Raw genomic sequence first — 27,134 nt, 5'->3', positions numbered from 1 at the left:
AGCGCTCTTTCTTAGAGAGGAGTTGTCACCAAAAAATGCAATGCAATCTGAAAGCAGCATGTTACAGAGCAGGAGGAGCTGAGCAGATTGATACATATTTTTATGGGAAAAGATTCAGTAAAACTTGTAATTTTTACATTTATATCTGCAGCCCTGTGAAGTGCTATCGGTACAGGGAAGAGGAGTTTTCAGTGACTGACAGCTATCTCTCTATGCAAACTTCTGCACACAATACTATCAATCACTGATAACACCGGCTCCCTCCTGTACTGATGCTGCTGACAGAAGGTAGAAAAAAGCAGAGATATAAATGTATGAATTACAGGTTTTACTGGATCTTTTTTCACAAAAATATATATCAATCTGCTCAGCTTCTCCTGCTCTATAACACGGTGCTGTCAGATTGCATTGTATTTTTTGGTGACAGGCCCTCTTTAACCCTTTCACTTTCACTAACAGCAGAGACCTGCGCTAATTACTGCAACCGGCAATAATACTGATCGCGGTAATTAAATGCTTTAGATGACATGATCAAGTGAGATCACGGCACCTGAATACGCAAAAACCCGGAAGCGTTAATACTGAAGCCCTGAGCGGCCAATTGGGACTTCAGCACATGCGGCTGAATGCTCTGAGTCTCTATGAAGAAATTCAGAGCATTAATGCTGCAATTCTTATTTTGGCCACTAGATGGCAGGCCAACATAAGAAATTAGCAAAATGCTAAGAAATTGTCATTTTTTAAATCCCTTATAGGTCAAAATTAAAAAACATAATTTAAAAGGTTATTTATGAGCTCTAAAATGATGACAAAAAATAAAAGTTAAAAATATATACAGTACAGACCAAAAGTTTGGACACACCTTCTCATTCAAAGAGTTTTCTTTATTTTCATGACTATGAAAATTGTAGATTCACACTGAAGGCATCAAAACTATGAATTAACACATGTGGAATTATATACATAACAAAAAAGTGTGAAACAACTGAAAATATGTCATATTCTAGGTTCTTCAAAGTAGCCACCTTTTGCTTTGATTACTGCTTTGCACACTCTTGGCATTCTCTTGATGAGCTTCAAGAGGTAGTCACCTGAAATGGTCTTCTAATAGTCTTGAAGGAGTTCCCAGAGATGCTCAGCACTTGTTGGCCCTTTTGCCTTCACTCTGCGGCAATTAACTATGTGTTAATTCATAGTTTTGATGCCTTCAGTGTAGGGCTGAAACGATTATTCGAATAACTCGATTAAATCGAGTCAAAAAATTCATCGATGCAGTTTCCCTGCATCGAGGAATCGTTTAGATCACGTGATCACGGAGCGGGAGTGAAATTAAGCGTCTCACTCACCGCTTCCGTGTCCTCCGGAGGCCAGAGAGGCAGGACTGAGCCGGCCGGCACAGCTGAGGAGGAGGAGGAGGGAGTCCCTCCCTCCCCACTGTGCGCGGCTGCCGCTGAAGACCAATGAGGACAGAGTAGGAGGAGGAGGGGAGGGGCTGTGGCCACTGCGCTACCAATGACTGTGCCGGCCATATCCCACAGGGTCCCCCTCCTCCCCCCCATCATTGGTGGCAGTGTCAGTTCCGATCGGAGCCCCAGCAGTGTAATGCTGGGGCTCCGATCGGTTACCATGGCAGCCAGGACGCTACTGAAGTCCTGGCTGCCATGGTATGTTAGTGAGCAGAGAGCAGCGCATTATACTCACGTGCGCTGTGGCCGGCGGTCGCTCCTTCTCATAGGTCTGTGCGGCGCATTGCTAATGCTGTAAGCATTAGCAATCCGCCGCACAGACAGAAGAAGAAGCGACCGGCGGCCACAGCGCACGTGAGTATAATGCGCTGCTCTCTGCTCACTAACATACCATGGCAGCCAGGGCTTCAGTAGCGTGACTCCTGGCTGCCATGGTAACCGATCGGAGCCCCAGCATTACACTGCTGGGGCTCCGATCGGAACTGCCACTGCCACCAATGATGGGGGGGAGGGGGACCCTGTGGCCACTGCCACCAATGATTAATACTGGGGAGGGAGGGGGGGGGTTGCGTTACCAGAGGGGGCAGGCAGATCAGAGGCTGGGGGGAGGGGGGGAGGCAGATCAGAGGCTGGGGGGAGGGGGAGGCAGATCAGAGGCTGGGGGGAGGGGGGAGGCAGATCAGAGGCTGGGGGGAGGGGGGAGGCTGGGGAGAGGCTGGGGAGAGGCAGATCAGAGGCTGGGGGCAGGCAGATCAGAGGCTGGGGGGAGGGGGGAGGCAGATCAGAGGCTGGGGGGAGGCAGATCAGAGGCTGGGGGGAGGCAGATCAGAGGCTGGGGGGAGGCAGATCAGAGGCTGTGGGGGAGGCAGATCAGAGGCTGGGGGGGAGGCAGATCAGAGGCTGGGGGGGAGGCAGATCAGAGGCTGGGGGGGAGGCAGATCAGAGGCTGGGGGGGGAGGCAGATCAGAGGCTGGGGGGGGAGGCAGATCAGAGGCTGGGGGGGGAGGCAGATCAGAGGCTGGGGGGGAGGCAGATCAGAGGCTGGGGGGGAGGCAGATCAGAGGCTGGGGGGGAGGCAGATCAGAGGCTGGGGGGGAGGCAGATCAGAGGCTGGGGGGAGGCAGATCAGAGGCTGGGGGGGGCAGATCAGAGGCTGAGGGGGAGGCAGATCAGAGGCTGAGGGGAGGCAGATCAGAGGCTGGGGGGGCAGGCAGATCAGAGGCTGGGGGGAAGCAGATCAGAGGCTGGGGGGAGGCAGATCAGAGGCTGGGGGGGCAGGCAGATCAGAGGCTGGGGGGGAAGCAGATCAGAGGCTGGGGGGAGGCAGATCAGAGGCTGGGGGGGAGGCTGGGGGGAGGGGGGGAGGCAGATCAGAGGCTGGGGGGAGGGGGGGAGGCAGATCAGAGGCTGGGGGGGAGGCAGATCAGAGGCTGGGGGGGGAGGCAGATCAGAGGCTGGGGGCAAGCAGATCAGAGGCTGGGGGGAGGCAGATGGAGAGAGAGTGGTTAATGGAGGCTGCAAGCACCACCTTGGCATGTATAAAGTTATTGGTTTAGAGAGGGGTTAATGAAGGCACCTCCAAGGTGCTTTCATTAACCTCTTCAAACCAATAACTTTATACATGCCTAATGCCAAGGTGCTTCCATTAACCCCTCCAAACCCAATGGGCATGTATAAAGTTATTGGTTTGGAGGGGTTAATGGAAGCACCTTGGCATTAGGCATGTATAAAGTTATTAACCCCTTCAAACCAATAACTTTATACATACCTAATTACGTACGTTATTTTAAGTAGCTTTTTCTTATTAGATTACTCGATGAATCGAGAAATATAATCGATAGAATACTCGATTACAAAAATATTCGTTTACTGCAGCCCTACTTCAGTGTGAATCTACAATTTTCATAAAGAAAACTCTTTGAATGAGAAGGTGTGTCCAAACTTTTGGTCTGTACTGTATATATAAAAAAAATATATATAAAAGTTTAAATCGCCCCCCTTTCCGTCTTATAATAATAATAATAATAATAATAATAATAAAAAAAAATCAAAAATAACTATAAATATAAACATCATGGGTATCATCGAGACCGAAATATAAAATATATAAAAAAAAAATTACAATAATCCAATACAGCAAATGGCGCAACGGAAAAAAGGGTCAAAATGGACGATTTGCCATTTTTTTATTGCTTATCTTACCCCCAAAAAAATGAAATAAAATGTGAACCAAAAGTCATACACACTCCAAAATGGTATCAATAAAAACTATGAATTGTCCCGCAAAAATGAGCCCCTAAACAGCTCAGTAGACATAAGTATAAAAAAGTTATGGGGGTCAGAATATGTGATGTAAAAATAAATAAATTCCACCCCATTTGAAATTTTTTTCCCGCTTCCCACTACATTTTATGCTATAATTAATGGTAGCATTAGAAAGAACAACTTGTCCTGCATAAAAATAAATCCCTCATACAGCTATGTGACTGGAAATATAAAAAAGTTATGGCTCATGGAAAATAGGGAAGAAAAATGAAAACGCAAAAACGAAAAAAAAAAAAACTCCGGTAGCCAAACGGTTAAGGTGTGTTCACACAAGCTGGTGGCCGTACCCAGCACTTTACAGCAAATTTTGCCAGATCTGTAACGTTTCTTGACTGGGCGACCTCAGCTGGTAAAACACAGTGAATCCCCTATATTAATTTACATCCCAGACCTGACCCTTAAATTAATTTAAATCCCAAATGAAAACCCTAAATTAATTCAGATGCCCAGAAGCCTCGTTTTGTAAGTTTTACAAAGCTTGAAATTTGCATTCGGACAGTGGAGGAAGTTACTTGTGGCTTGATATCTACACGCACGTCTCTGATTCCGGCCCTGGGACCTGAGATGTGGCGGTACAGAGTCGGGTAATTACTAGTGGCCTCTGTGCCGAGGTGAAGTGATAGCAACGGGACCTGTCTAAGCAGGTGCCCCAATGGTTAAAGCAGTCCTCTATCCTCTCCCTACTATTGCCGATTGATAGGGATCTTGAACAGAGGACCCTCCTCTATTAACTCTGATCGCTAACAGGGGGTATGACTAAGGGGTTTCTAATATCTCTGTGAAGAAAGCTGGTTAGAACCAATATGGTCGTCGCAGGGCCGGTTCTAGGTGAAATGGGGCCCTAGGGCGGAAAACAATAAGGGCCCCCCCCACATGGCACACAATAGAATTATATATATATAGTAGTAGGTTGTGGCCGGTGCTGGGGGCCCCTAAGGAGTCGGGGGCCCGGGGGCAATTGCCCCCCTTGACTCTATGGTAGCACCGGCCCTGGGTCGTCGGTGCATTTATAACATACATGTGTACACAGTCCAACTCCTGAAGTATGTCAACCGTCTACCTTATATTTCTAGGGTTCAAAAGAAGCCTCAGCTCCACATCTACAACAGCTTCACAGAAAGACGTGGACAGGAGACACTCATATGGCCGGTAAGACGTGAAAAACAAAGGGGGTGACCAAAATAACCCCAGAATGAAAGTTCTACAACTTTTTCGGTTAAAGGGGTTTTCCAGGAGTTTAATGTCCTTACTGTGGGATAATCATCACTATCTGATCGGTGGGGTCCAGCTCCTGACACCGCTACTGATCAGCTGTCTGAAGAGGCCGCGATGCTCCAGTGAGCGCTGTACTCTGTATAGTGGCTGTGCTTGGTATTGCAGCCCAGGTTCATTCACTTGAGCAGGACTGAACTGTAACTAGGCCATGTGACCGATGAACGTGATGTCACTGGAAGAGACCAGAGCGCTTACTGGAACGCCGCAGCTTCTTCAAACAGATGTTCAGGGGGGTGCTGGGAGGCGGATGCTCCACTGATCAGTTAGTGGCGACCTCTCCTGAGGATAGGTCATCAATATTGCACTCCCAGAAAACCACTTTAACCAGTTTCAACTGGGCCATTTTTCTCCTTCATGACCAGGCACATTTTTCAGTACATGTTTGAAAGCGATAACTTTGGGGCTTCATTTTTGTGTCTTTTTTTTTTTTTTCAGTGATGGGGCCTTATTTTGATGTAATTTTTATTTTTTATACCTAGGGAAATATAGGAAAAAAAGCGAAAAGGTGTCTCTTTTTCACAAAGTGCAAATAAAATACAATTTTTTATTATTCTTAAATTGTGCCCCTTTCTGTTACAATCTTTTCTATGTATATAGTTTATGATTGCTGGGCTTGGAAGCTGCTGTGTGGGCTAATAGCAGTCGTTGTTTTCATTATTTTCCTGTATTTTTTATTTTTTAGTATTTATTTTTTTACCTTATACACTTTTTTTTAACCCTTAGGATACCGGAGGTTCTTGCGTTTTCATTTTTCCTTGAGCCGTAACCTTTTTATATTTACGGTTGCATAGCTGTATGAGGGCTTATGTAGTGGGAAGCGGTACAAAAAATTCCAAATGGGGTGGAATTGGGAAAAAAACACAATTCCTCCACAGATTTACGGGTTTTGTTCCCATGGAATTTCGTTTATGGCAAAACTGACCCATGCCCTTCATTCCCTGGGTCAGTACGATTACAACGATACCCCATATGTATAGGTTTTTTATGTATAAATAGTGTAAAAATAATTTTAAACTTTGATAAAACTTTATTTTTTTTCCTACATCACCATATTCTGACCCCCATAACTTTTTTATACTTGTGTCTACTGAGCTGTTTAGGGGCTATTTTTTTGCGGAACAATCTGTACTTGTGAGTGTGCGTGACTTTTTGATCACATTTTATTACATTTTTGTGGGTAAGAGAAGCAATGAAAAAAATTACAAATTGGCAATTTTGACCCTTTTTTTCCCGTTACGCCATTCGTAATAGTATGGGCGTTTTCGGTCACGATGATACCCATGATGTTTATATTTATTGTTAGTTAGGTATTTATTTTTTAATTATACGGAAAGGGTGGTAACGTTTTTCTTATATATATATATATATATATATATATATATATATATATAGATATATTATATATTATATATTATTTTTTTTTGGACCATTTTGAAGCTCATATATGAGCCTATAAATATTGTTTTTTAATTTTTGATTTTGTTCTATCAGGGATTTTTAAATTGATATTTAACACCTTAAGGACCGAGCTCATTTTCACCTTAAGGACCAGGCCATTTTTTGCAAATCTGACCAGTGTCGCTTTATGTGGTGATAACTGTAAAATGCTTTGACTTTTCCAGGCCATTCTGAGTTTGTTTTTTTGGCACATATTGTACTTCATGACACTGGTAAAATGAAGTAAAAAAAATAAAAATGTTTATTTATAAAAAAAATACAAAATTTACAAAAAATGAAGTAAAAAATTGCAAATTTCCAAGTTTCAATTTCTCTACTTCTATAATACATAGTAATACCTACAAAAATAGTTATTACTTTACATTCCCCATATGTCTACTTCATGTTTGGATCATTTTGGGAATTACATTTTATTTTGTGGGGCTGTTACAAGGCTTAGAAGTTTAAAAGCAAATCTAGAAATTTTTAAGAAATTTTCAAGGACCAGTTCAGGTCTGAAGTCACTTTGTGAGGCTTACATAATAGAAACCACCCAAAAATGACCCCATTCTTGAAGCTACACCCCTCAAGGTATTCAAAACGAATTTTACAAACTTTGTTAACCCTTTAGGTGTTCCACAAGAATTAATAGAAAATAGAGATACAATTTAAAAATTTCACTTTTTTGGCAGATTTTCCATTTTATTAATTTTTTTCCAGTTACAAAGCAAGGGTTAACAGCCAAACAAAACTCAATATTTATGGCTCTGATTCTGTAGTTTACAGAAACACCCCATATGTGGTCGTAAACCACTGTACAGGCACACGGCAGGGCGCAGAAGGAAAGGAATGCCATACGTTTTTTGATAGGCAGATTTTGCTAGACTGTTTTTTTGGACACCATGTCCCATTTGAAGCCCCCCTGATGCACCCCTAGAGTAGAAACTCCATAAAAGTGACCCCATCTAAGAAACTACACCCCTCAAGGTATTCAAAACAGATTTTACAAACGTCGTTAACCCTTTAGGTGTTCCACAAGAGTTATTGGCAAATAGAGATGAAATTTCAGAATTTCAATTTTTGGGCAAATTTTCCATTTTACATTTTTTTTTTTCCAGTTACAAAGCAAGGGTTAACAGCCAAACAAAACTCATTATTTATGGCCCTGATTCTGTAGTTTACAGAAACACCCCATATGTGGTCGTAAACTGCTGTACGGGCAGATGGCAGGACGCAGAAGGAAAGGAATGCCATACGGTTTCTGGAAGGCAGATTTTGCTAGACAGTTTTTTTTGGACACCATGTCCCATTTGAAGCCCCCCTGATGCACCCCTAGAGTAGAAACTCCAAAAAAGTTACCCCAGTTTAGAAACTACGGGATAGGATGGAAGTTTTGTTTGTACTAGTTTAGGGTACATATGATTTTTGGTTGCTCTATATTACACTTTTTGTGAGGCAAGGTAACAAGAAATAGCTTTTTTGGCACCGTTTTTTTTATTTTTTATTTACAACATTCATCTGACAGGTTAGATCATGTGGTATTTGTATAGAGCAGGTTGTCACGGACGCGGCGATACCTAATATGTATACTTTTTTTTATTTATGTAATACAATTTACAGTTTTAAACAATGGTTTCAGTTTTGAAGCAAAAAAAATCATGTTTTAGTGTTTCCATAGTCTAAGAGCCATAGTTTTTTCAGTTTTTGGGCTGTTATCTTGGGTAGGATATGATTTTTGCGGGATGAGATGACGGTTTGATTGGTGCTATTTTGGGGTGCATATGACTTTTTGATCGCTTGCTATTGCACTTTTTGTGATGTAAGGTGACAATTTTTTTTTATTTAGCACAGTTTTTATTTTTTATTTTTTTACGGTGTTCATCTGAGGGGTTAGGTCATGTGATATTATTATAGAGCTGGTCGATACGGACGCGGCGATACCTAATATGTATACTTTTTTTATTTATGTAAGTTTTACACAATAATATCATTTTTGAAAACAAAAAATAAAAAATCATGTTATCGTGTCCCCATAGTTTTTTTATTTTTTGGGCCATTGTCTTATGTAGGGGCTCATTTTTTGCGGGATGAGGTGACGGTTTGATTGGTAATATTTCGGCGTACATGCAACTTTTTTGATCACTTTTATTACCTTTTTTGGGAAGTAAGGTGGGCAAGATTTCAATTTCCTGATAGTTTTTATTTTTTTATTTTTATGACGTTCACCGTGCGGGGAAAGTAACATGACTGTTTTATAGATCAGGTCGTTACGGACGCGGCGATACCTAATATGTGTAGTGTATCTTATTTTTTTAATTTTTATTCAGTGATAAATGTTTTTTTTTCCTTTTTTTTTTTTTTACTTTTTTTGGACCCAGACCCACTTGGTTCTTGAAGATCCAGTGGGTCTGATGTCTGTATAATACAGTACAATACACTATATAGTGTATGGTCCTGTATTTTACTTACACTTTGTCTGAACAGTTCTATGCCTTTACCTTCCCCATCTGCCACAACTGAGCAGACGGGGAAGGGAAAGGAGGGGAGCTCCCTCCCTCTGTCACTCCATCCATCTGGGGGCTGCAAAGGCACAGCAGCCCCCCGATGGCAGAGGGAGGGAGCTCCCTGACTTAACCCTTTTCATACAGCGGTCCGTACGGACCGCTGTATGGAAAGGGTGAAACGGCTGATATCGCAGGATAAGTAATGTAATGTATGTACACAGTGACTGCACCAGCAGAGTAGTGAGTGCAGCTCTGGAGTATAATACAGGATGTAGCTCAGGATCAGTACAGGATAAGTAATGTATGTACACAGTGACTCCACCAGCAGAATAGTGAGTGCAGCTCTTGAGTATAATACAGGATGTATCACAGGATCAGTAGAGGATAGGTAATGTACGTACATAGTGATTTCTCCAGCAGAATAATTGAATGGGTTTCTGGAGTACAATACAGGATGTACCTAGTGACTTAACTTCATATATAAATTAATTCTGTATGTGAACAGGAGAATGGTGATCAAAGGTCACATACATATTGCTCTGCTGAGGCCTCATCTGTAATATGCAGTTCAGTTCTGGGCACCAGTCCATAGAAAGGATGCCCTGGAGCTGGAGAGAGTACAGAGGAGAGCGACTAAACTGATAAGTGGCATGGAGGGTCTTGGTTATGAAGAAAGATTAAAATAATTGAATTTTTTTAGTCTTGAGAAGAGACGTCTAAGGGGGGACACGATTAGCCTGTACAAATATATAAATGTGTCATATAAAAAATCTGGTTAAAAACTGTTCCATGTAAAATGCCGACTGGAGAAGAAAAAGTTCAGTCTCCAGAAGCGTCAAAGTGTCTTTACTGTAAGAACTGAAGCTGTGGAATAGACGTCCTCAGGACGTGGTCACAGCAGGAACAGTGGACGGGTTTAAAAAGGGTTTAGACGAATTCTTAAAAGTAAACGACATTAACGCTTATGAAAACGTGTAGAAATCTGAGTCTCCCTTCCTTCTGGGATTTGCGTCCCCACCGATCCCTCGGTTGAACTTGATGTCTTTTTTTCCAACCATGGTAACTATGTAACTACTATACTGATAGGAAGGTTTGTAAGTGATCAGCATTCATTCCACAAGCGCTCAGAATATCTGAATGGATAATTATTCTTCCCCTTCACATTTAGTAGAGGCGTCTCTGGCAGCGGTGTCGGGCTGCAGTCTGTTTATGGGTCTCTGTGTGCTCGGCTCTTGTGGACGCTGCAATTTCCCCCCATTCTTCAGCCCCTGTCAAGTTGCCCGGGGACGAGTGTAGAGATATTTTCAAGTTTTTTATTTATTTTTGTTTCAAAGGTGAACCTACCCTTTAAATGTCTGTTCCTGGAGGCCCCATATATTGCAGCAGTGCTCAGTGAGGATGATCACAGCCTTTATGATGTATAATATTCTGTTCTTCATCTGACCTCACACAATGACCTGTTAATTCATCCTGAGCCTCCTGGTTCATAAGTATAATACCAGAATGACAGTGAAAACTGACAGCAGAGCTCCAGAAGTGACACCCATCAGGTCAGGGGGCAGCGTTCTCATATATACTTAGGGTGTGTTCACATTTGCATATGGTTCATGAACATTTTTGCACACTTTCTGTACTGAAATTCCCAGAAGAAATGCTTAAAATATGCGTCTCGCTGATACCTGCACTAGTGCCAGAAAGCTGCTGACATCTATTGTTGCTGCAGTTTCCACGAGGACACCACGTGGGGCGGCCACTTGCGGATTAGACCCTTTAAAAGTTCCTACATCCCCTGATGCGCAGCGTATAGAAAAGCAAATCCGCGGTAAGAAGTTGAACACTATATTTGTGATAAAATGTGGGACTTTTTTCACCACCGCTGGTAAAAAGTGCGGGCAGAGTTCACTGGGAGGGGGCGTGACCTGCATCATTTTCAAGATTTTCAGTAATTGTTATTAAAGCTCAGCCTAAAAAAAACAGTTACTTTTGTGGTTCACTTTCTATTTCTGATGAACTGTACTTCTTTATTGGCGCCCTCTGGTGTTTATTCTGTACAGTAATGTGCACGTCCACCTGAGGTGGTCGCACATGCTCAGTTCCATCCTTCAACTGTCATCAGCTGTATCTACTGTTACACGCTGTGGCAGCTACAGCGAGAGAGCTGCAGTAAAAGAGACATGTCCCCTGAGCTCTGATAGGAAGAGAGCTGTAGCAGAAAGCACAAGCCCCCTGAACTGTAATAGGGAGAGAGCTTCAGATGAAAGCACAAGCCCCCTGAACTGTAATAGGGAGAGAGCTTCAGATGAAAGGACAAGCCCCCTGTGCACGCCCAGCTGAGCTGGTTGCACATGTGACATTTATAGGGAGAGAGCTGCTGAAAGGACAGTCCCTCTGTGCTGTGATAGGGGAGAGCTTCTGCAGGAAGGGCACATCCCCGAGCTCTGATATGGGAAGAGCTTCTGCAGGAATGGCACATCCCCGAGCTCTGATAAGGGGAGAGCTTCTGCAGGAAGGGCACATCCCCGAGCTCTGATATGGGAAGAGCTTCTGCAGGAATGGCACATCCCCGAGCTCTGATAGGGGGAGAGCTTCTGCAGGAAGGGCACATCCCCGAGCTCTGATAGGGGTAGAGCTTCTGCAGGAATGGCACATCCCTGAGCTCTGATGGGGGGAGAGCTTCTGCAGGAAGGGCACATCCCCGAGCTCTGATAGGGGGAGAGCTTCTGCAGGAAGGGCACATCCCCGAGCTCTGATAGGGGGAGAGCTTCTGCAGGAAGGGCACATCCCCGAGCTCTGATAGGGGTAGAGCTTCTGCAGGAAGGGCACATCCCTGAACTCTGATAGGGGGAGAGCTTCTGCAGGAAGGGCACATCCCCGATCTATGATATGGGGAGAGCTTCTGCAGGAAGGGCACATCCCCGAGCTCTGATAGGGGGAGAGCTTCTGCAGGAAGGGCACATCCCTGAGCTCTGATAGGGGGAGAGCTTCTGCAGGAAGGGCACATCCCCGAGCTCTGATAGGGGGAGAGCTTCTGCAGGAAGGGCACATCCTTGAGCTCTGATAGGGGGAGAGCTTCTGCAGGAAGGGCACATCCCCGAGCTCTGATAGGGGGAGAGCTTCTGCAGGAAGGGCACATCCCCGAAATCTGATAGGGGAGAGCTTCTGCAGGAAGGGCACATCCCCGAGCTCTGATAGGGGAGAGCTTCTGCAGGAAGGGCACACTCCTGAGCTCTGATAGGGGGAGAGATTCTGCAGGAAGGGCACATCCCCGAGCTCTGATAGGGGAGAGCTTCTGCAGGAAGGGCACATACCCGAGCTCTGATAGGGGAGAGCTTCTGCAGGAAGGGCACATACCCGAGCTCTGATAGGGGGGGAGCTTCTGCAGGAAGGGCACATCCCCAAGCTCTGATAGGGGGAGAGCTTCTGCAGGAAGGGCACATCCCCGAGCTCTGATAGAGGGAGAGCTTCTGCAGGAAGGGCACATCCCCGAGCTCTGATAGGGGAGAGCTTCTGCAGGAAGGGCACATACCCGAGCTCTGATAGGGGAGAGCTTCTGCAGGAAGGGCACATACCCGAGCTCTGATAGGGGGAGAGCTTCTGCAGGAAGGGCACATCCCCAAGCTCTGATAGGGGGAGAGCTTCTGCAGGAAGGGCACATCCCCGAGCTCTGATAGAGGGAGAGCTTCTGCAGGAAGGGCACATCCGCGAGCTCTGATAGGGGGAGAGCTTCTGCAGGAAGGGCACATCCCTGAGCTCTGATAGGGGGAGAGCTTCTGCAGGAAGGGCACATCCCTGAGCTCTGATAGGGGGAGAGCTTCTGCAGGAAGGGCACATCCTTGAGCTCTGATAGGGGGAGAGCTTCTGCAGGAAGGGCACATCCCCGAGCTCTGATAGGGGGAGAGCTTCTGCAGGAAGGGCACATCCCCGAAATCTGATAGGGGAGAGCTTCTGCAGGAAGGGCACATCCCCGAGCTCTGATAGGGGAGAGCTTCTGCAGGAAGGGCACTCTCCTGAGCTCTGATAGGGGGAGAGATTCTGCAGGAAGGGCACATCCCCGAGCTCTGATAGGGGAGAGCTTCTGCAGGAAGGGCACATACCCGAGCTCTGATAGGGGAGAGCTTCTGCAGGAAGGGCACATACCCGAGCTCTGATAGGGGAGAGCTTCTGCAGGAAGGGCACATACCCGAGCTCTGATAGGGGGAGAGCTTCTGCAGGAAGGGCACATCCCCAAGCTCTGATAGGGGGAGAGCTTCTGCAGGAAGGGCACATCCCCGAGCTCTGATAGAGGGAGAGCTTCTGCAGGAAGGGCACATCCCCGAGCTCTGATAGGGGGAGAGCTTCTGCAGGAAGGGCACTCTCCTGACGAAGCCGCTGAGGTGAAACGCGTGTCGAGGTCTTGTGCTTTGGGCTTACCCTTGCGTTTACCATGTCCTCAGGTACGTTCCATGTATAGTACTATGGTATATCTATACATGGTCCCATTTTCACATCCATATTAGGCCCAGGATACCATATGTGGGACATTATCATATCTTGATATCCAGTGACCGCTTTTATTTGTGACATTTATCATATATGTCTTAGTCTTGGATGTCCATGTTTATAATATGTTTGATGTGAGGTCCATGAACTATCAGTGATTCATTGATCCTGTTGTACAGCATATACCCCTTGCTGGGTTTATCCTTTATCTGCTACGCAGTATTGATTGTTCATGCACCTAATTATCTTGACCTGTAGGCTATCCATGCTTATTTGTGTGGACGCACATGGTCCCGCAATTGTGTATACTGCCCTATGTTTCTCTGTATACTGTTTTCCATCCTGTCTTTTCCCTTATTTATTATAATCGAGAATAAAGTGATATTTTGATATATTATCTCCACTTGCTTTTTTGCTTATAGATTAGATACTATACAGGTGGTATGTGTCGCTGTCTAGGTTGGACAGAGAGGTGTTTGTAGGTTTAATACTCTCCTGAGCTGCCAGTCTGAAGAATAATTGGAGCAATGAATGTGTGGATCTCTGAGGTACAGGGCTGGTTCTAGCTTTGTTAGAAAGATATTGTCATGTACTATAAACTTTTTCAGAGACATGGAACAAGCAGACATTTCCGGTGTAACCAGTGTACAATCCTTTTTTTCCAGCCTGTGATACATAATGGAGCTGCCCCTTGTCGATATTTTGTTCCAGATTGGAGCCCCATGTACTTTTCTGGTAATGGGGTCGTCTGTTTAAAGGAATAGCCGAGCGCGTAACAAGCAGCGACTTCAAAGCATCTCCGCCGCGTTGTCCCCGGAGCGGCACCGAGCAATAACCGCTCACAGCGGGATCCACGCTTAATGATTCCCGGCTCCGGCCTTGTAGAGGTTATAGCAGCACATTAACGAATATGGGAATGTACCACCACACAACACAAATACAGCACGCACCCCAGATAAAAGCCTTAAAATGTTCTCCGCAATTTTCTCAAACTGCACAAATCTCTTCACTGCTGCATAAAAGACGTTTATTTATTGGGTTAGAAGTTTTCAGTAACAAACAAGTAAGAAAACAAGGTCTCCGTAATAGAAAGTACTGAAGACCCCGCAACTCTGCCAGGAAGTGTGTACGTCACTCAAAACTATGCCGCAATCATTATAACATTGTTCTACCGCACATAAAGAGCTGTACTAGTCATCTTCTTGTACATAGGAGCAGTATTATAGTAGTTATATTCTTGTACATAGGAGCAGTATTATAGTAGTTATATTCTTGTACATAGAAGGCAGTATTATAGTAGTTATATTCTTGTACATAGGAGCAGTATTATAGTAGTTATATTCCAGTACATAAAAGGTAGTATTATAGTAGTTATATTCTTGTACATAGGAGCATTATTATAGTAGTTATGTTCTTGTACATAGGAGGCAGTATTATAGTGGTTATATTCTTATACATAGGAGGCAGTATTATAGTAGTTATATTCCAGTACATAGGAGCAGTATTATAGTAGTTATATTCTTGTACATAGGAGGCAGTATTATAGTAGTTATATTCTTGTACATAGGAGCAGTATTATAGTAGTTATATTCTTGTACATAGGAGGCAGTATTATAGTAGTTATATTCTTGTACATAGGAGCAGTATTATAGTAGTTATAGTCTTGTACATAGGAGCAGTATTATAGTAGTTATATTCTTGTACATAGGAGGCAGTATTATAGTAGTTATATTCTTGTACATAGGAGGCAGTATTATAGTAGTTATATTCTTGTACATAGGAGGCAGTATTATAGTAGTTATATTCTTGTACATAGGAGCAGTATTATAGTAGTTATATTCTTGTACATAGGAGCAGTATTATAGTAGTTATATTCTTGTACATAGGAGACAGTATTATAGTAGTTATATTCTTGTACATAGGAGGCAGTATTATAGTAGTTATATTCTTGTACATAGGAGCAGTATTATGATACTTTTAGGTATACTTTTTATAGGTTTTTGTCAATTATACAGTCATGTGAAAAAATTAGGACACCCTTTGAAAGCATGTGTTTTTTTGTAACATTTTTAATAAAAGGTTATTTCATCTCCGTTTCAACAATACAGAGAGATTAAAGTAATCCGACTAAACAAAGAAAACTGAAGAAAAGTCTTTTCAAGATCTTCTGTAAATGTCATTCTACAAAAATGCCTATTCTAACTGAGGAAAAAGATAGGACACCCTTGCCCCTAATAGCGAGTGTTACCTCCTTTGGCTGAAATAACTGCAGTGAGACGGTTCTTGTAGCCATCTACCAGTCTTCGACATCGGTCTGAGGAAATTTTACCCCACTCCTCAATGCAGAACTTTTTCAGCTGTGAGATGTTTGAGGGGTTTCTTGCACGTACAGCCCTTTTCAAGTCACCCCACAGCATCTCAATGGGATTCAAATCTGGACTTTGACTTGGCCATTCCAGGACTCTCCATTTCTTCTTTTTCAGCCAATCTTTGGTTGATTTACTAGTATGTTTTGGGTCATTGTCATGTTGCATGGTCCAGTTCCGCTTCAGCTTTAATTTTCTAACTGATGGTCTCACATGTTCTTCAAGCACCTTCTGATACACAGTAGAATTCATCGTGGATTCTATGATGGTGAGCTGACCAGGTCCTGCTGCAGCAAAGCAGCCCCAAACCATGACACTTCCACCTCCATGCTTCACAGTTGGTATGAGGTTCTTTTCTTGGAATGCTGTGTTTGGTTTACGCCAAACATGTCCTCTGCTGTTGTGTCCAAATAATTCAATTTTGGACTCATCTGTCCAAAGAACATTATTCCAGAAGTCCTGGTCTTTGTCAACTTTATCTCTGGCAAATGTCAGTCTGGCCTCGATGTTTCTCTTGGAAAGCAAAGGTTTCCTCCTTGCACACCTCCCATGCAAGTTAAACTTGTACAGTCTCTTTCTGATTGTAGAGGCATGTACTTCTACATCAACAGTAGCCAGAGCCTGCTGTAGTTCTCGAGATGACACTTTAGGGTTTTTGGAGACCTCTTTTAGCATCTTGCGGTCTGCTCTTGGGGTGAACTTGCTGGGGCGACCAGTCCTGGGCATGTTGGCAGTTGTTTTGAAAGCCCTCCACTTGTAGACTATCTTCCGGACAGTGGAATGGCTGATTTCAAAATCTTTTGAGATCTTTTTAAATCCCTTCCCAGACTCATAGGCTGCTACAATCTTTTTTCTGAAGTCCTCTGACAGCTCTTTTGCTCTCACCATGGTGCTCACTCTCACTTCAACAGTCAGGAGCACACCAAACTAAATGTCTGAGGTTTAAATAGGGCAAGCCTCATTCAACATGCAGAGTAACGATCTACTAATTATGTGCACCTGGTGTGATATGCCTGTGTGAGATCTGAGCCAATTTAAGAGGGAATACATGTGAGGGTGTCCTATCTTTTTCCTCAGTTAGAATAGGCATTTTTGTAGAATGACATTTACAGAAGATCTTGAAAAGACTTTTCTTCAGTTTTCTTTGTTTAGTTGGATTACTTTAACCACCTCCGGACCGCCTAACGCACATGTGCGTTCCGGAGGTGGCAGCCCTGCGCTCAACGACGCATGTACGCGTCATCTCGCGAGGGCCGGGATTTCCTGTGAACGCGCACACACAGGAGCGCGCGCTCACAGGAACGGAAGGTAAGCGAGTGGATCTCCAGCCTGCCAGCGGCGATCGCTCGCTGGCAGGCTGGAGATCCGAATTTCTTAACCCCTAACAGGTATATTAGACGCTGTTTTCATAACAGCGTCTAATATACCTCCTACCTGGTCCTCTGGTGGTCCCTTTTGTTAGGATCGACCACCAGAGGACTCAGGTAGGTCAGTACAGTCCCACCAAACACCACACTACACTACACTACACCCCCCCCCCCCCCCCCCCGGTCACTTATTAACCCCTTATAAACCCCTGATCACCCCTGATCACCCCTGATCACCCCATATAAACTCCCTGATCACCGCCCTGTCATTGATCACCGCCCTGTCATTGATCACCGCCCTGTCAGGCTCCGTTCAGACGTCCGTATGATTTTTACGGATCCACGGATACATGGATCGGATCCGCAAAAAGCATACGGACGTCTGAATGGAGCCTTACAGGGGGGTGATCAATGACAGGCGGGTGATCACCCATATACACTCCCTGATCACCCCCTGTCATTGATCACCCCCGTCATTGATCACCACCCTGTAAGGCACCATTCAGATGTCCGCATGATTTTTACGGATCCATAGATACATGGATCGGATCCGCAAAACGCATACGGACGTCTGAATGGAGCCTTACAGGGGGTGATCAATGACAGGCGGGTGATCACCCATATACACTCCCTGATCACCCCCCTGTCATTGATAACCCCCCTGTAAGGCTCCATTCAGACGTCCGCATGCGTTTTATGGATCCGTAAAAAAATCATGCGGATGTCTGAATGGAGCCTTACAGGGGGGGTGATCAGTGACAGGGGGGTGATCACCCTGATTACCCTGATCACCCCCTGTCATTGATAACCCCCCTGTAAGGCTCCATTCAGACGTCCGCATGCGTTTTGTGGATCCGATCCATGTATCCATGGATCCGTAAAAAATCATGCGGATGTCTGAATGGAGCCTTACAGGGGGGGGGGGATCAGTGACAGGGGGGTGATCACCCTGATTACCCTGATCACCCCCTGTCATTGATAACCCCCCTGTAAGGCTCCATTCAGACGTCCGCATGCATTTTGTGGATCCGATCCATGTATCCATGGATCCGTAAAAAATCATGCGGATGTCTGAATGGAGCCTTACAGGGGGGGGATCAGTGACAGGGGGGTGATCACCCTGATTACCCTGATCACCCCCTGTCAGTGATAACCCCCCTGTAAGGCTCCATTCAGACGTCCGCATGCGTTTTGTGGATCCGATCCATGTATCCATGGATCCGTAAAAAATCATGCGGATGTCTGAATGGAGCCTTACAGGGGGGGTGATCAGTGACAGGGGGGTGATCACCCTGATTACCCTGATCACCCCCTGTCATTGATAACCCCCCTGTAAGGCTCCATTCAGACGTCCGCATGCATTTTGTGGATCCGATCCATGTATCCATGGATCCGTAAAAAATCATGCGGATGTCTGAATGGAGCCTTACAGGGGGGGTGATCAGTGACAGGGGGGTGATCACCCTGATTACCCTGATCACCCCCTGTCATTGATAACCCCCCTGTAAGGCTCCATTCAGACGCCCGCATGCATTTTGTGGATCCGATCCATGTATCCATGGATCCGTAAAAAATCATGCGGATGTCTGAATGGAGCCTTACAGGGGGGGTGGTCAGTGTGACAGGGGGGTGATTACCCTGATCACCCCCTGTCATTGATAACCCCCCTGTAAGGCTCCATTCAGACGTCCACATGCGTTTTGTGGATCCGATCCATGTATCCATGGATCCGTAAAAAATCATGCGGATGTCTGAATGGAGCCTTACAGGGGGGGTGATCAGTGACAGGGGGGTGATCACCCTGATTACCCTGATCACCCCCTGTCATTGATAACCCCCCTGTAAGGCTCCATTCAGAAGTCCGCATGCGTTCTGTGGATCCGATACATGTATCCATGGATCCGTAAAAAATCATGCGGATGTCTGAATGGAGCCTTACAGGGGGGGGATCAGTGACAGGGGGGTGATCACCCTGATTACCCTGATCACCCCCTGTCATTGATAACCCCCCTGTAAGGCTCCATTCAGACGTCCGCATGCGTTTTGTGGATCCGATCCATGTATCCATGGATCCGTAAAAAATCATGCGGATGTCTGAATGGAGCCTTACAGGGGGGGTGATCAGTGACAGGGGGGTGATCACCCTGATTACCCTGATCACCCCCTGTCATTGATAACCCCCCTGTAAGGCTCCATTCAGACGTCCGCATGCATTTTGTGGATCCGATCCATGTATCCATGGATCCGTAAAAAATCATGCGGATGTCTGAATGGAGCCTTACAGGGGGGGTGATCAGTGACAGGGGGGTGATCACCCTGATTACCCTGATCACCCCCTGTCATTGATAACCCCCCTGTAAGGCTCCATTCAGACGCCCGCATGCATTTTGTGGATCCGATCCATGTATCCATGGATCCGTAAAAAATCATGCGGATGTCTGAATGGAGCCTTACAGGGGGGGTGGTCAGTGTGACAGGGGGGTGATTACCCTGATCACCCCCTGTCATTGATAACCCCCCTGTAAGGCTCCATTCAGACGTCCACATGCGTTTTGTGGATCCGATCCATGTATCCATGGATCCGTAAAAAATCATGCGGATGTCTGAATGGAGCCTTACAGGGGGGGTGATCAGTGACAGGGGGGTGATCACCCTGATTACCCTGATCACCCCCTGTCATTGATAACCCCCCTGTAAGGCTCCATTCAGAAGTCCGAATGCGTTCTGTGGATCCGATACATGTATCCATGGATCCGTAAAAAATCATGCGGATGTCTGAATGGAGCCTTACAGGGGGGGTGGTCAGTGTGACAGGGGGGTGATCACCCTGATTACCCTGATCACCCCCTGTCATTGATAACCCCCCTGTAAGGCTCCATTCAGACGTCCACATGCGTTTTGTGGATCCGATCCATGTATCCATGGATCCGTAAAAAATCATGCGGATGTCTGAATGGAGCCTTACAGGGGGGGTGATCAGTGACAGGGGGGTGATCACCCTGATTACCCTGATCACCCCCTGTCATTGATAACCCCCCTGTAAGGCTCCATTCAGACGTCCGCATGCATTTTGTGGATCCGATCCATGTATCCATGGATCCGTAAAAAATCATGCGGATGTCTGATTGGAGCCTTACCGGGGGGGTGGTCAGTGTCCGGTGGGTGATCTCCCTGATTACCCTGATCACCCCCTGTCATTGATAACCCCCCTGTAAGGCTCCATTCAGACGTCCGGATCCGTGCGGTACATACAGCTCCATTCAGACGTCCGGATTCTGTGGATCCGATCCATGTATCCATGGATCCGTAAAAAATCATGCGGATGTCTGAATGGAGCCTTACAGGGGGGGTGATCAATGACAGGGGGGTGATCAGGGAGTCTATATGGGTGATCACCCCCCTGTCATTGATCACCCCCCTGTCATTGATCACTCCCCCCCTGGTAAGGCTCCATTCAGCCATTTTTTTGGGCACAAGTTAGCGGAAATTTTTTGTTTGTTTTTGTTTTTGTTTTTTCTTACAAAGTCTCATATTCCACTAACTTGTGTCAAAAAATAAAATCTCACATGGACGCACCATACCCCTCACGGAATCCAAATGCGTAAACATTTTTAGACATTTATATTCCAGACTTCTTCTCACGCTTTAGGGCCCCTAAAAAGCCAGGGCAGTATAAATACCCCACATGTGACCCCATTTCGGAAAGAAGACACCCCAAGGTATTCCGTGAGGGGCATATTGAGTCCATGAAAGATTGAAATTTTTGTCCTAAGTTAGCGGAAAGTGAGACTTTGTGAGAAAAAAAACAAAAAAAAAATCAATATCCGCTAACTTATGCAAAAAAAAAAAAATTCTAGGAACTCGCCAGGCCCCTCATTGAATACCTTGGGGTGTCTTCTTTCCAAAGTGGGGTCACATGTGGGGTATTTATACTGCCCTGGATTTTTAGGGGCCCGAAAGTGTGAGAAGAAGTCTGGGATCCAAATGTCTAAAAATGCCCTCCTAAAAGGAATTTGGGCCCCTTTGCGCATCTAGGCTGCAAAAAAGTGTCACACATCTGGTATCGCCGTACTCAGGAGAAGTTGGGGAATGTGTTTTGGGGTGTCATTTTACATATACCCATGCTGGGTGAGAAAAATATCTTGGTCAAATGCCAACTTTGTATAAAAAAAATGGGAAAAGTTGTCTTTTGCCAAGATATTTCTCTCACCCAGCATGGGTATATGTAAAATGACCCCCCAAAACACATTGCCCAACTTCTCCTGAGTACGGCGATACCAGATGTGTGACACTTTTTTGCAGCCAAGGTGGGCAAAGGGGCACCTTTCGGATTTCGCAGGCCATTTTTTACACATTTTGATTGCAAGGTACTTCTTACACATTTGGGCCCCTAAATTGCCAGGGCAGTATAACTACGCCACAAGTGACCCCATTTTGGAAAGAAGACACCCCAAGGTATTCCGTGAGGGGCACGGCGAGTTCCTAGAATTTTTTATTTTTTGTCACAATTTAGCGGAAAATGATGATTTTTATTTTTTTTTATTTTTTCCTTACAAAGTCTCATATTCCACTAACTTGCGACAAAAAATAAAAAATTCTAGGAACTCGCCATGCCCCTCACGGAATACCTTGGGGTGTCTTCTTTCCAAAATGGGGTCACTTGTGGCGTAGTTATACTGCCCTGGCAATTTAGGGGCCCAAATGTGTGAGAAGAACTTTGCAATCAAAATGTGTAAAAAATGCCCTGCAAAATCCGAAAGGTGCACTTTGGAATATGTGCCCCTTTGCCCACCTTGGCAGCAAAAAAGTGTGACACATCTGGTATCGCCGTACTCAGGAGAAGTTGGGGAATGTGTTTTGGGGTGTCATTTTACATATACCCATGCTGGGTGAGAGAAATATCTTGGTCAAATGCCAACTTTGTATAAAAAAATGGGAAAAGTTGTCTTTTGCCAAGATATTTCTCTCACCCAGCATGGGTATATGTAAAATGACACCCCAAAACACATTCCCCAACTTCTCCTGAGTACGGCGATACCAGATGTGTCACACTTTTTTGCTGCCAAGGTGGGCAAAGGGGCGCATATTCCAAAGTGCACCTTTTGGATTTCACCGGTCATTTTTTACACATTTTGATTGCAAGGTACTTCTCACACATATGGGCCCCTAAATTGCCAGGGCAGTATAACTACCCCACAAGTGACCCCATTTTGGAAAGAAGACACCCCAAGGTATTCTGTGAGGGGCATGGTGAGTTCCTAAAAATTTTTATTTTTTGTCGCAAGTTAGTGGAATATGAGACTTTGTAAGAAAAAAAAAAAAAAAAAATAATCATCATTTTCCGCTAACTTGTGACAAAAAATAAAAAGTTCTATGAACTCACTATGCCCATCAGCGAATACCTTAGGGTGTCTACTTTCCGAAATGGGGTCATTTGTGGGGTTTTTCTACTGTTTGGGCATTGTAGAACCTCAGGAAACATGACAGGTGCTCAGAAAGTCAGAGCTGTTTCAAAAAGCGGAAATTCACATTTTTGTACCATAGTTTGTAAATGCTATAACTTTTACCCAAACCATTTTTTTTTTGCCCAAACATTTTTTTTTTATCAAAGACATGTAGAACAATAAATTTGGTGAAAAATGTATATATGGATGTCGTTTTTTTTGCAAAATTTTACAGCTGAAAGTGAAAAATGTCATTTTTTTGCAAAAAAATCGTTACATTTTGATTAATAACAAAAAAAGTAAAAATGCCAGCAGCAATGAAATACCACCAAATGAAAGCTCCATTAGTGAGAAGAAAAGGAGGTAAAATTCATTTGGGTGGTAAGTTGCATGACCGAGCGATAAACGGTGAAAGGAGTGTAGTGCCGAAGTGTAAAAAGTGCTCTGGTCATGAAGGGGGTTTCACCTAGCGGGGCTGAAGTGGTTAATCTCTCTGTATTGTTGAAACGGAGATGAAATAACCTTTTATTAAAAATGTTACAAAAAACCACATGCTTTCAAAGGGTGTCCTAATTTTTTCACATGACTGTAAGTCTTGTCCTCATTGGGTATATAGTGTGTTAGGTCTGTGATGCTCAGACTTGCTGGATGTGATGTTAACTATTTTCTTTCTCCCCGTGGACAGGGCCAGGAAGCCAGCCCTCCGCCGCAGTTGGAGCAGCACCAGTTCCACCAGCACCAGTGACGGAGGTGTGAAGCTGCACAAGGGGTCCCAGGTCTTGCTGACCAGCTCCAATGAAATATCCATCATACGGTACATTGGCCCTACAGACTTTGCCCCTGGCGTGTGGTTAGGACTAGAACTGCGCTCTGCCAAGGGAAAGAATGATGGTTCTGTCGGCGACAAGCGTTATTTTCACTGTAAGCCAAACCACGGCATCCTGGTCAGACCCGGCAGAGTCACCTACAGAGGGATCAATGGATCCAAACTCGTGGATGAGATCTGCTGACCCCAATCCTTGCACATTTACAGGACTGGACCTTATTTGACCTGGGAATTTGGGGCTTTATCTGAATGTTTTTGACTCTTGTCTGTTTTCTAGCTTTTTCCATTTGTTATGAGAATTTAACTAATCAAGAATGTATCCCCTCCAGCCTAAGCCTGGGGTAACGTGACCCACATTGGGGTGTCCCGGTGTCTGATCTACCATTACCTAGCCTGTGATCTACTGGTAAAGCTTGCAAGGCAAGATTCTGGACAGAGGTGGGTCCTACTATGACCCAGCTGTAGGCACCCAAAGAAATGGTCTGTTGTTTATTGTTCAAGCCAAGCGGGGAGGTGGTCATCCATAAAATTCTAATATTTCAGCTCCTTTTTTTAAAGGAGGATGCCCTGGGAGTATAATTGTTTGTCATAGGAAGGGGTGGCAACATGCATCACTTAAAGGGATTCTCCACTACTGGCTATCTTGGTGTTAGTGGCTGCCTTAGTACTGGTATCTCTGGTAAATATTTCCAGAATGCAGATGGTGAAAACTTTAGTTTTGCAGCCGAGTTGGGAGATCATCAGTCGAAGCCGCGGCTCTCTTAAAGCAATATGCTTTATCTCTGGAATCCCATCACTAAACCAAGCTACCACTGGTGGTCTTGAATTTTAATCGCATTAATAAAGTATTGATTTTAAATTTTTAGTCCAAATATAAGAATTCAAGGCCGCAGTCATAGATTCCGAAAAAATAAAAAAATCCTACATGCAGGAATACTCTGTCTAGTAAAATGACGAACTCTGTGAGGTAAGTCTGGCGTACCGGTGTAGTTAGTGGGGTCCTCCGGTGCCACTAGTTCACTTATGTATTATTATGCTCCACTCCTATATCAAAGCAGAACAGTCAAAATCAGTAAGACAGATGTAAGAGCAGCCTAACTCTGTGGCAGGTGCTGTCAATGGTCAGGTGCTGACTCTGTGGCAGGTGCTGTCATTGATGAGGCTCTGACTCTGTGGCAGGTGCTGTCATTGGTCAGATGCTGACTCCGCGCCAGGTTCTGTCATTGGTCAGGCCCCCACTCTATGGCAGGTGCTGTCATTGTTCAGGCCCCAACTCTGTGGCAGGTGCTGTCATTGTTCAGGTTCCAACTCTGTGGCAGGTGCTGTCATTGTTCAGGTTCCAACTCTGTGGCAGGTGCTGTCATTGGTCAGGCCGCCATTCTGTGGCAGGTGCTGTCATTGGTCAGGCCGCCATTCTGTGGCAGGTGCTGTCATTGGTCAGGTTCCGACTCTGTGGCAGGTGCTGTAATTGGTCATGCCGCCACTCTGTGGCAAGTGCTGTAATTGGTGAGGTTCCGACTTTGTGGCAGGTGCTGTCATTGGTCAGGCCTCCACTCTATGGCAGGTGCTCTCATTAGTCAGGCCTCAACTCTGTGGCAGGTGCTGTCATTGGTCAGGCCTCCACTCTGTGGCACGTGCTGTCATTGGTCAGGCCTCCACTCTGTGGCACGTGCTGTCATTGGTCAGGCCTCCACTTTGTGGCACGTGCTGTAATTGGTCAGGCTCTACTTTAGTATGGAAACCTATGACCAGTGCCTATGGGGTCTAGTTGCGTTACCACATGTTTATCAGCCTAACGCGACCTATTCACCTCTCTTTCGAGATGCATTGCAGAATCTTTTGGTAACAGTATTAACCTTTGTAGGGAATTCTGGGTTATTAGAAGGGGGTCCTATGTTCAGGGTGTCATCTACTGGGCTAGAGTGTAGAGCGGTCACAAAGAGCACCTCTCACTCTGTAGGACCTGTCCTGTCCATTGTTACACTGACAACGCATTGATTGGACACGATGGTGGCGCTGCAGGGAAATTGAACACTTGTTCCCAGGTTTGTCCACAGAATGCAACTGATCACTGGAAGCCCCTGCAGGAGGACGCTTTGTGATCAGCTAAATGTCAAATCCAAGTAGGGATTTTCCAATATAGAAATTGTCATTGAGTGGCGACTGATGGTTGCACCTTTGGAGCAGCAGCTAGCAGTAGTAACCTGGTATCTGGGGAATTAAGCTGCATGCTGTGCTGATATATTTCTCAATGTCTGTCAGAGCTCCTAATTCCCACCTAAGCATAGAGTTAAATTGGGAAATTCTGTCTCCCTGCAGCCACCACTAGAGGGCAGATTAAATAACGGCATGCTGCAATGCTTTACCATTAGAACATATCCTATTTTTGGAAACTGATTGCGACTTTTCATGGAACTTTTCCTGTGACCACTTCCTAAGTAAAAAAGAGTCAGCAATCTCATGTACATATTGATATGCATTATTTGCAATGCGGTATTGGGTGGCGGTACGCGGAAGAGAGCACTTAACTGAATAGAAGCACTTTTAAAGCGAATGCACTTTTCTTACTATCATTACATGAATTATTTATATTTAGGGGGTTTTCAGCCTTTCTTTTGCTACCTTAAAGGGACACTGACAGGGCCAATAAGCATATTGAGGTATATATATGGCACTACAGGTCTTATAATGGGTATTACAATCATCTAAGTATCCCCCCTGTCCACATTATACATACAGTAAACTTAAGTTTTATAACCTGCTCCAACGGTCTGCAATCTGCCCAAGGGGCGGCGTTTCACTTCTCTTGCGCCCAGCCAGCCTCCCCCAACTGCCGCTTTGAAGCGCCGCCCAGCTCATGAATATTCAGTTTGCTGGGCGGCTTCTGCGGTCCCCGCTCTGAAGCGCTGTGCTTAACAGTGCCCGGCGCATGCGCTGGATCTTGTGAAGTCCGGTACAGTAAGCCCCGCCCAGCTCATCAATATTCACTTCGCTGGGCGGCGCTTACTGTCCCCGACTTCACAAGATCCGGCGCATGCGCAGGGCACTGTTCAGCGCAGCGCTTCAGAGCGGGGACCGCAGAAGCCGCCCAGCAAACTGAATATTCATGAGCTGGGCGGCGCTTCAAAGCGGCAGTTGGGGGAGGCTGGCTGGGCGCAAGAGAAGTGAAACGCCGCCCCTTGGGCAGATTGCAGACCGTTGGAGCAGGTTATAAAACTTAAGTTTACTGTATGTATAATGTGGACAGGGGGGATACTTAGATGATTGTAATACCCATTATAAGACCTGTAGTGCCATATATATACCTCAATATGCTTATTGGCCCTGTCAGTGTCCCTTTAACATTTATCAGCAGCTTTCGGGGTGTGCTGTGTGGAGCCACAACATGAGGTTTTTTTTTGTTTGTTTTTTTGCTGTTATCTTCTCTGTTGATCTTGTAACATTTTGTTTCTCTTTTGTAACTTTATTTTAAAAAATAAAAATCTAAATACAATGCTGAGCAGTTTGGAAGTGTGTTTGTTTTATTTTGTGCTGATCTTAGGGTACTTTCACACTAGCGTTATTCTTTTCCGGTATTGAAATCCGGTAAAGAGTGTCAATACCGGAAAAAAACACAGCAGTTTTGTCCCGAAGCATTCTGAATGG

General features: G+C 45.2%; 1 protein-coding gene across 1 annotated transcript in view; it reads left to right on the top strand.

Moving 5' to 3' along the window:
- LOC122934239 (CAP-Gly domain-containing linker protein 4-like) overlaps positions 1-26,159 on the top strand; it is a 66,278-nt gene extending 40,119 nt beyond the window's left edge. The window contains 2 exon segments of the mRNA XM_044289555.1: positions 4,865-4,940; positions 23,349-26,159. Of these exon segments, the coding sequence (XP_044145490.1) occupies positions 4,865-4,940; positions 23,349-23,673 (401 nt within the window). The 3' untranslated portion in view covers positions 23,674-26,159.
- Positions 26,160-27,134: the final 975 nt, after the last annotated feature.

This window comes from Bufo gargarizans, chromosome 4 (assembly GCF_014858855.1).
Source record: "Bufo gargarizans isolate SCDJY-AF-19 chromosome 4, ASM1485885v1, whole genome shotgun sequence".
Classification (NCBI taxonomy): domain Eukaryota; kingdom Metazoa; phylum Chordata; class Amphibia; order Anura; family Bufonidae; genus Bufo; species Bufo gargarizans.
Note: the sequence above shows the minus strand (reverse complement) of the source record. Positions and strands in the feature narration are given on the sequence as shown.